Here is a 9,961-nt window from a genome sequence, read left to right on the forward strand (position 1 = left end):
GGCTGAAATGTCTGAGAAGCCTGGATATGAGGAACAATATGTCCAGGCCTCTCCCTTGAACTTTGAAGAAGCTGAGCTAATGCAGTATACACCTTTTTTTTCCTTTTTCTTTTCTTTTTTTTAAGACACTGTTTCACTCTTGTCGCCCAGGCTGGAGTGCAATGGCGCAATCTCAGTTCACTGTAACCTCTGCCTCCTGGGTTCAAGTGATTCTCCTACCTCAGCCTCCCGAGTAGCTGGGATTACAGGCACGCACCACCATACCCAGCTAATTTTTGTATTTTTAGTAGAGATGAGGTTTCACCACATTGGCCAAGCTGGTCTTAAACTTCTGACCTCAGGTGATCTGCCCACCTCGGCCTCCCAAAGTGCTGGGATTACAAGCATGAGACACGATGCCCAGCCCAGTATACAACTTTAGAGAAGTCACTTTACCCCTCTGAGCCCAAATTCCCGCACTAAAAAAATGCAATAATTATGGGACAAACCAGAGAATGTTCGTGAAATACTCTGTAAATGATAAAACATTAACTCAAAATATTTCTCATTTCAGAAAATTGAAAAGCAAATGTTTTGACAGCCATTTAAAAACAACAGGCAAATACAACCACATTCCTCTCCGTGTTTTTCCCTCTGCCAATATTTACTTAAGATACCTGCCAGTTTGCTGAGATGATGCTGTCTTACATTGAGCAAAGAGATTCAAACCTGTGCTGTCCTCTGAAGATAGAAAACAAGAGCAGATACCTCACTGAATTGCCAAATATTCCACATATTGAGGCTGAAAAGCCAACAAGCAGTCTTCCCACAGCCCTCTGTCACCTCAGACTTAACGGGGGGTAAACTGGCATCTCCCTGCCCCTGCACACGTTTCTGTTTAAAGTGCTGTCTTAATTTTTTTCCAAAGTTCTCAATTTAGGAAGCACCAAATTTACTCCCATAGACATCAAAAGAGAATGGAGGCTGGGCCCGGTGGCCCACGCCTGTAATCCCAGCACTTCCAGGAGGCCAAGGTGGGCGGATTACTTGAGGTCAGGAGTTTGAGACCAGCCTGGCCAACATGGTGAAACCCCGTCTCTACTAAAGATACAAAAATTAGCCAGGCGTGGTGGTGGGTGTCTGTAATCCCAGCTACCCAGGAGGCTGAGGCAAGAGAATTGCTTGAACCCAGGAGGCAGAGGTTGCAGTGAGCTGAGATCATGCCACTGCAGTCTACCCTAGGTGACAGAGCAAAACTCTGTCTCAAAACAAAAAAAGAGAGAGAGAGAGAGAGAGAGAATGGAGAGGGTGCCATCAAGGCACAAGAAACCTACACCCACCCTCATCACATGAAAACACCTCTTCCCAACCCAGCATCTGTCCTATCTCTAAAACACACTCCTCTCATGGGTAAAGAGCCTTAAGAAGCAACTTGCAACCATTTTTCTTAAATACGTTTCCTTACAGAAGTTTCTTTTTGGAGATGTGGTATAAATCATGGCTCCTAATCCTTCCTTTCGCTTTCTAAACAACACTCACTGTTTTTCCTTTCCCACCTAACGTTTAAATCCGTGAACCAGTTTTTACCCTTGAAAATGCAACCAGGAAGTGAAATATAAAGCATGGGACTCTGCCAAAACTTGCCAAGCTGGGAAAACCTTTCTTAACCTTCAATGAGGGGGTTCAGAATTTCTATTTTAGTATATATGTAAGCTGCTAGTTTCCCAGAAATTCTTTGTGGGACTATTACCCCCAGGTTTGAAATAAAGTTTCTGGGACCGCTGTTCCCAGCAACATCTCAATAAGAAAGATGACAAATAAGGCTGGGCATGGTGGCTCATGCCTGTAATCCCAGCACTTTAGGAAGCCAAGGCGGGTGGATAGCCTGAGGTCAGGAGTTCAAGACCAGCCTGACCAACATGTGAAACCCCGTCTCTACTAAATTACCTGGGCATGGTGGTGGGCGCCTGTAACACCAGCTACAAGGGAGGCAGAGGTTGCAGTGAGCCGAGATCACACCACTGCACTCCAGCCTGGGCAACAAGAATGAAACTCCATCTAAAAAAAAAAAAAAAAAAAAACGTCCAGGCATGGTGGCTCACACCTGTAATCCTAGCACTTTGGGAGGCCAAGGCAGGCGGATTGCCTGAGGTTAGGAGTTCGAGGCCAGCTTGGCCAACATGGTGAAACCCCGTCTGTACTAAAAATACAAAAAATAGCCAGGCATGGTGGCGCATGCCTGTAGTCCCAGCTACTCAGGAGGCTGAGGTGGAAGAATCACTTGAACCCGGGAAGCAGAGATGCAGTGAGCCGAGATGCCGCCACTGCACTCCAGCCTGGGTGACACAGCAAGACTCAGTCTCAAAAAAAAAAAAAAGGAAGATGATATATAAGTGAATCAATAGGTTTGACATTCTACAAGATAAATTTCACTACCATGAAGTTCAACATTTATCTAGGGAGGAAAATATAGAAGACAGGACAGACTCCTTCCTAGGGGTGGCCCAGAAGACTGTCGGTTGGGTGAGGGCATAATTAAGGGCAGCCTCCTGGGCTGTCCAGTATTCACTGGCTTTCCTAAGGGCCTTCTAGGCCTGGTGTCTACAAGATCCCCAACTGAACATCTGTCACATTTGGTTCATCCTTCACTCTCCAACTCCCTTTGATTTCAGACTAAAAAATGGGTTGCTGAATATAAAACACACACCCTTGATACTTGGCATTATCTCCAGAGGTAACCTTCTGAAGGACTCATGCCTGGTCCCCACTCCCTGCCTTGGAGGACCAGGTTCTTAACTGCCCACTCCCAGCCTCCTGGAGCCCTAAGCCCTGCCTGGGCTCCCTGCTCCTCCCTGCTGCCCAGGGGGCATGGATACAGGTGCTTGTGCTCTATGGTGTCTTGGAGTGGGGCATGGTGGTGGCAACTCCTAGCATATGAGGTAAATGCACTGATATTCACATTTAAACATTATATTCTACAATATAGAAATAACTATAAAATTTATGCTAATAATTTAAACTTAATTTTTCTTTATGTAGAATTACATTAAATAGAAAAAAAAAATTTTTTTTTTGAGACAGAGTTTTACTCTTGTTGCCTAGGCTGGAGTGCAATGGCGCAATCTTGGCTCACCGCAACCTTCACCTCCTGGGTTCAAGCATTCCTCCTGGCTCAGCCTCCCAAGTAGCTGGGATTACAGGCACTCGCCACCATGCCCGTAAATAGCAATTTTATTTTTTTTTAAATGACAAGTCAAGGGAAAAACTACAGAAGAAAGAACAAAATTTTATATTTTAGTATCTCTAAAGATGCTTTTTTTTTTTTTTTTTTGAGACAGAGTCTCATTCTGTCGCCCAGGCTGGAGCGCAGTGGCGTGAGCTCAGTTCACGGCAACCTCCGCTTCCCAAGCTCAAGTGATCCTCCCACCTCAGCCTCCCTAATAGCTGGGACTATAGCCACGCACCATCACACCTGGCTAAGTTTTGTATTTTTTGTAAAGATAGGGTTTTACCATGTTGCCCAGGCTAGTCTCAAATTTCTGAGCCCAAGCAATCCTCCTGCTTTGGCCATTCAAAGTGCTGGAATTACCAGGTGTGAACCACCATGCCCGGCCTAAAGATATTCAGTTGGTGCAAAAGTAATTGCAGTTTTTACCATTAAAAGTAATAGCACTAACCGCAATTACATTTGCACCAAGCTAATACTTTTTCCTTCTTTTTGAATAAGGAGTCTTGCATTTTCATTTTACACTGAGGCTCTGCAAATTATGTAGCCAGTCCTGCCCCTAGGACCTGCTTCAGGTCCTACGGGTGGGGAAAGTTAGCCTTACTCCAAGCCTCAGAAATGTCTTTCTCAGAGTCTAGCTGTCCTCACTTGGGGACAGGCACCCACAAGAAGAAAGTACCTACACAGGGTGGCTCCACACAACCCCAAAGCTAAAACTGAGAAACCTGAAGCTAGAAAGGGTCTTGTGCAATTAGCTGGTTCCTGCCAGCACCCTTGTGCCAAGTCACAGAGGATGCCAAGGGCCCAGCAGCCAGGGAAGGAAGACAGCCTAGTCCAGTAGCCAACAGGTATCCCAGTCCCAGATGCAGAGCAATAAGGATATGAAATGAAGACGCAGAGGAGGCCGCTTGAGCCTCCACCAGCCAGCTTCCTGCTTTGAGCATTGTTCTCAACAGCAAGCGACTGTATCCAAGAAGCCTGGGTCTAGGCACCAGCCTTGACAGGCCTGTTCCTGGCTGTTGAGCTTCTCTCACCTTGCTTATTCTCCTCCACCCCAATCTCCTTCCCAGTAAGGAGTTTTCCAAGACCTGGAATACCTAGAAAACTCATTGGGTCTCTTTAAAACACTGATTCCTCAAGAGATGCCAAGTGCCTACTCAGCTCCCAGCCCTGGGCTGGGTGCCTAAGTCACAGAAGTGGGGAATAAGATGCCTGCCTTCAAGGAACAGCCTTGGCACAGGCAAGGTGGCTGAGCCCCTCTTCTCTGCCATCTCCTCATTGCCTCATGACCTATTTAATGCCTGCTATAGGGGAAACGGAATTCACAAGGTTCCATGAAACCCCTGAAGAGCAGCCCAGTGTAATACTCTAACTCCCATGGCCTCTTCTAGAAACTTCTCCCTCATAGGTCCCATGTTTGAAAAAGCTGCGTCTGCCAAATTGTATTTACTAATAATCAATGTCTTCAATTTCTTACTAATCAGAGACATGTACCACCCCTAATCAACATAGGAGACCAAGGGGTACTGCCCTTCCAAAGTACCTCAATCCCCAGAAAAAGCAAAGATGGAGTCTGGCCCCATGAGCCTTGGGGAAGCCTAACTCAGAGCAATGGCATATGGGCATGCATCTCCTTCAAGATGCATGGCCTGGGGTAGGAGCCACCACTACTACTGTGGCTATCACATGAGGGACCAAAGACCTATGTTCCAGTCCCAGCTCTAACACTTCAGCAAAATCATTGAACCTTCATGGACCTGAGTTTCATCATCTGAAGAATGGGGATGATTCTTCCCCTCCTGCCTCCAGGGGCTGCTATAAGGATCAAATAAGAAAAGACACAAGAAAAAAAACCATCTGCTATAGGAATGTCCAGTATTACGGCAAGATTCTATGTCTGTAAAACGAAACTAGTAGTAGTTGCTACCTCATCAAACTATTGTGAGAATTAAATCAATGACAGTTACAGAACAGTTCCTAGCATTTTTCAAAGACCCAAAAAGATTAGGCTGTTATATAATTATTACTACTATTATTGCTACTTCTGTTAATGACACTATTATCACAATTACTATTATACCTTGCTACCCAGCTAAGGGATTCATAGTAGAGAAGTGCTAGAGTACAAAAAGTCTTCGTATTATTTATTTATTTATTTATTTATTTATTTATTTATTTATTTACAGACAGGGTCTCACTCTGTCATCCAGGCTGGAGTACAGTATCACAATCATAGCTCATGGTAAACTCAGACTCCTGGGCTCAAGTAATCCTCACACTTAAGCCTCTCAAGTTGCTAGGATTACAGGAGCATACCACCATTAATTTTTTCATTTTTTGTACAGATGAGGCATCTCCGTGTTGCCCAGGCTGATCTTGAACTCCTGGCCTCAAGTGATCCCCTCGCCTCCGCCTCCCAAAGTGTGGAATTGCAGGCATGAGCCACTATACCCAGCCAAAAAATCTTTTTAAAGGGGTTATCAACATCACTTAGTCTAGAACTGGGAGAACCAACAGTAGATTTCTTATATATTTTGTCCCTCATTAATGCAAAATTGAACAAAAAGTGCAGAAATCAAAACAAAAATTCACCTGCCTAACCTCAAGCTTTTCTGCTTCAAGAAATGGACTCTGAGGCCAGGCACAGTGGCTCATGCCTGTAATCCCAGCACTTTGTGAGGCTGAGGCAGGCGGATCACTTCAGGTCAGGAGTTTGAGACCAGCCTGGCCAACATGGTGAAACCCTGTCTCTACTAAAAATGCAAAAATTAGCCAGTCATGGTTGTGCACACCTGTAGTCCCAGCTACTTAGGGGGTGGCCGAGGCATGAGAATCACTTGAACCCAAGAGGCAGAGGTTGCAGTGAGCTGAGATCATGCCACTGCACTCCAGCCTGGGCGACAGAGCAAAGCTGTCTTTAAAAAAAAAAAGAAAGAAAAAGAAAAAGAAAAGAAAGAAAAGAAATGGACTCTGGAGAGTATTAAAACATTTGCTGGCCAGGCATGGTGGCCTGCATTTGTAGTTCCAGCTACTTGGGAGGCTGAAGTGAGAGGATCACTTGGCCCCAGGAGTTCAAGGCTGCAGTGAGCTATGATTGCACCACTGCACTCCAGACTAGGAGACAGAGGAAGATTCTGTTTCTTAAAATTTTTTCAAAAATTAAAATGTTTTAATCTGCTAAATATGAGGAGCAACTGAATACATCCTGTAAAACCTCACACAACTTTCCTGTGCAAGGAGCCATTAGGAAAAATAAAATCAGCCGTGTCAATGCTTTGTCGCTCTCACTTTATGAGCCAGATTAGAGGAGGCTCCTGCCCTCAACACAAAAATCAAACATTCAGAAATGCTCACGGCAAAGCTAAGAAATCAGACAACAGTAAAACATTTTTCATGTGGGGGGCGGGGGATGAGGGAGAGAACAATTACTCCCAAAACCCTTAAGTCTCTCAAAAAATTGTCACAGAAGGAGGTCAGAAGTACAATCACCTGCCACAGGGCCCTGCCTTTGAGGGTAGGGAACACTGTCACACATTGCTTTTTCTAGGCCTGGGAGGAGTCAGCCAAGGCCCTGGGGGCACAGGAGCTCACTGTAGGAAAATCATTAGGGACCTCACAGACAAGTTACCACGGAAGAGTCAGCAAAGGTGTGGAAGGCTGTGCTCCAGCCTCCAGAGTCCCACATGCGGCCTCACACACCCAGCCCAAGGCTGCACCTGGTACTTTGGGACACTTGCAGCCCTTCCTCCCGCCAAATGAATGATGGGCCCTGCCCCTGGGTGACGCTAGTGAGATGCAGGCCATGGATCCCATCCCTCTCACCTTCTTAGAAACACTGCTCCAGCAACTGCCCCGTCTCTTTACTGCAGCATCGACTTCTTCCTCTCAGTGGGATCATTCCCAACAAAACAAACATGCTGTACAATCTCCCACCAAAAAAAAGAACCCTCCCTCAAACCCACATCCTCTCCAATTACCGGCTAATGTCTCAACTCCACTTTGCAACAAAACTACCTGGAAGATTTGCCTAACTGACTCCCTGTCTTCACCTCGTATTTTATCTTCCACCTACTCCAGTCAGATTTTGTCCTTTAAGGCTTCTGTGACCATGCATTCTCCTGGGGTTTCTCCTACCTTCTCAGTCCTTCTCAGTCTCCTTGCTGGCTTCACCTCTCACCCCTCTAAACACTGCTTTGACCATCCAAAGCCTCAGAACATCTCTCTTCTGTCTGTACTCTCTTCCTAGGGGATTTCATCTAATCCCATGGCCTTGAATAACATCTATTATACCCAATGGGTCTCTTCTGTCCTCTCTCCCCACCAAGCTTCAGATCACACTATCTGACATACTCATATCTCAAATGTAAGATGGCAAAACAAGATCTCATGATTCTCCTCCACCCCAAACCGGCTCTTCCCATCTCAACGATATGAATGCTATCCACTCAGGTGCCCAAGCCCTGAGGAGTCATCTTTGCCTCTTCTCTTTCTCCCACAGACTTTATTCAGTCCATCATGAAGGTGTGAAGAGCCTATTTCCTAAACAAAGCCTGAATGTGACCACTACTCCCTGTCTACTGTGCTACCACCCTCAGGCAAGCCACTTCTAACGCCTGCCTGGAAGAGGGCAACAGCCTCAGCTGCTCTCTTGCCTCCCCCTGCAGTGGCCACCTACAATCCAATCCCCTCACAGTGATCGTTCTAAAAACACACACCAAATCATGCCATTTCCCTGCTTAAAACCCTCCACTGACGTTTCACTGGGCTTAGAATAAAGTATGAAAATTCCTCACCCCGGCTCACAAAGCTTTGCGGCATTTACCTTTCTCCTACCTGTGACCTCTCCTCATGCCACTTTCTCCCTTGTGCACCACATTCCAGCCTTCCTGCTCCTTAAACTCCAAGCTCTTTTCTGCCTTAAGCCCTTGCCCTGGCTGTTCGCTCTTCCCGAAATGCTTTGCCAACTCATCATCACATGATGTCTCCTTCTTGTCATTCAAATTTTACTTTAAATGTTGCCTATTCAGAAACACCATCCCGATCTCCCAGTACAACCAAGCCACCCAGTCACTCCATGTCACCTCACCTTATTTTAACTTTCTGCACAGTAGTAGCCACGATCTGATATTATTATTCGTGTTTTTTACTTATTTTCTACTCCCTTCCCTCTCCTATTAGATTGCAAGCTCCATGAGCACCTAGAACTTTTCTGTTTTTTGTTCCCAATGCCTAGAACAACGTGTGAACGTGTGGCACACAGGAAAATTGTAATAACATCAACTGATGCAGTTATGAGCCAGAGAGGCCCACTGACAGCAAGACTCTGATGGCCCCAGCCAACTCCCCAACTTCACACACACACACATACGAGGCAGGGCAATAGAACCGCAGCAAGGCCCTAGTCCTCAGGTCTGTAAATCTCACCCATCAGTATTTTCAACTATTATGCAAGAACCCAAACCAGAAAAGGAGGTTCCGGGGTTTTCTTGAAATAGGCCGCTTTATTCCTAACAGTAGTAGTTCTGACTCACAGTCGCCGAGGTACACCCAGTACTAGTCAGACCACCGTCCAGACCTTTGGCGAGTTGATTCATTCAGTGAACAAACATTTACCGAGTGCCTACTCGCTGTCGGGCACTGGGGCAAGGGGTCAAAGGCAGTGTCTGGCCTCCCGGAGCTCAGCAGGCAGAGGGAAACACGCTGCAACACAGGCTCCCGCCGGAATGGGAAAGCAAAGCCTGTACTGGCATAGGAGCCTGACCCGCGCCTTCACTTACTGCGCCCCAATCTGACATGAACTGATCCTACAGACCCAGGGTAACCTGGCTGGTGCGCCAACACTCCGGGGCTTTTGCGGAAAAGTCGCCCGTGGACTAACGGAAGCACCAGCAATCCCCCGGTTCAGCTCCGGCCGAAGAGACGCGGAGCGCTCGGAGAAAGTCATTGGTTGACCAGTTCCCTTCCCCACCCCCTCCCTCCCCGCAGGCCCGCGCACGGATGGAGGCCGGGGGCGAGGTTCCGACTCTCCAAGACCATCCCAGAGCCTGCGGCGGGAGAGGGGGGGTCCTCCTAAGCGAGATTCCCCTAGTCTCTCCCTCTCCCCACTCCAACCCCGCAGGCCCACACCAGGACAGAACTTCTCGTTCTACTCCTCCCACCCGAGCCCATCCAGGTCCCGGCACTCGCCTCTCCCGGCGGGGCGCAACCCCAGACCCTAGAGGGGAGGCGTGCCCAGCCCTCACACCAGCACCCGAATCCAGCCGGATTGCAAGGTCCAGGGCGCAGAGTCTGCGGCCTCTTCCCCCCCGGCCCAGGTCCCCAGCGTAGGTGCGGCCCCCACCGCCTCCCTCTCGGAGGCCGCCAAACAACTTGGGCACACAAAACGTTGAGTGCGGCCGCGGCGCAGCGCGCGCCAACGAGCCCGGGCCGGCGGGAGCAGAGGAAGGGCGGGGCGCCCGGCGGGAACGGGGAGGGACCCCCCCCCGCGGCACAGGTGCGAGCGCGGCGGCCCCACTCACTCACTCGATGAAGTAGCTGGCGCCCTCCTCTGTGAAGCCCTCCTCCCAGCCGCGGGGCAGGTCTGCGGAAACGCCAGAAAAGTCGGGTCAAACTTGGGCCGCCGCTGCGCGCGCCCCCCACCCGCCGGCCCGGCGCCCACCTGAGCGGATCATGTGGCCCGAGTTGACGGGCTCCCCGGTGCGCGGGTGCAGCCAGGTCGTGCGGCGGAGCTGGTCACTGCGGGCAGAGAGGTGCACC

At 48.5% G+C, this 9,961-nt stretch overlaps 1 protein-coding gene across 9 annotated transcripts in view; it reads right to left on the reverse strand.

The window, feature by feature from the left end:
• Positions 1-9,961, reverse strand: part of PLEKHA7 (pleckstrin homology domain containing A7) — a 234,127-nt gene that overhangs the window by 223,938 nt on the left and 228 nt on the right. For all 9 annotated transcript variants that reach the window (XM_055094181.2, XM_055094178.2, XM_034932218.3 and 6 more), the window contains exons 2-3: positions 9,864-9,940; positions 9,728-9,785 (exon numbers count right to left, since the gene is read on the reverse strand). In XM_055094181.2, the coding sequence (XP_054950156.1) occupies positions 9,728-9,785; positions 9,864-9,940 (135 nt within the window). The remainder of the gene's footprint in view (positions 1-9,727; positions 9,786-9,863; positions 9,941-9,961) is intronic.

The sequence above is a fragment of the Pan paniscus genome, chromosome 9, assembly GCF_029289425.2.
Source record: "Pan paniscus chromosome 9, NHGRI_mPanPan1-v2.0_pri, whole genome shotgun sequence".
Classification (NCBI taxonomy): domain Eukaryota; kingdom Metazoa; phylum Chordata; class Mammalia; order Primates; family Hominidae; genus Pan; species Pan paniscus.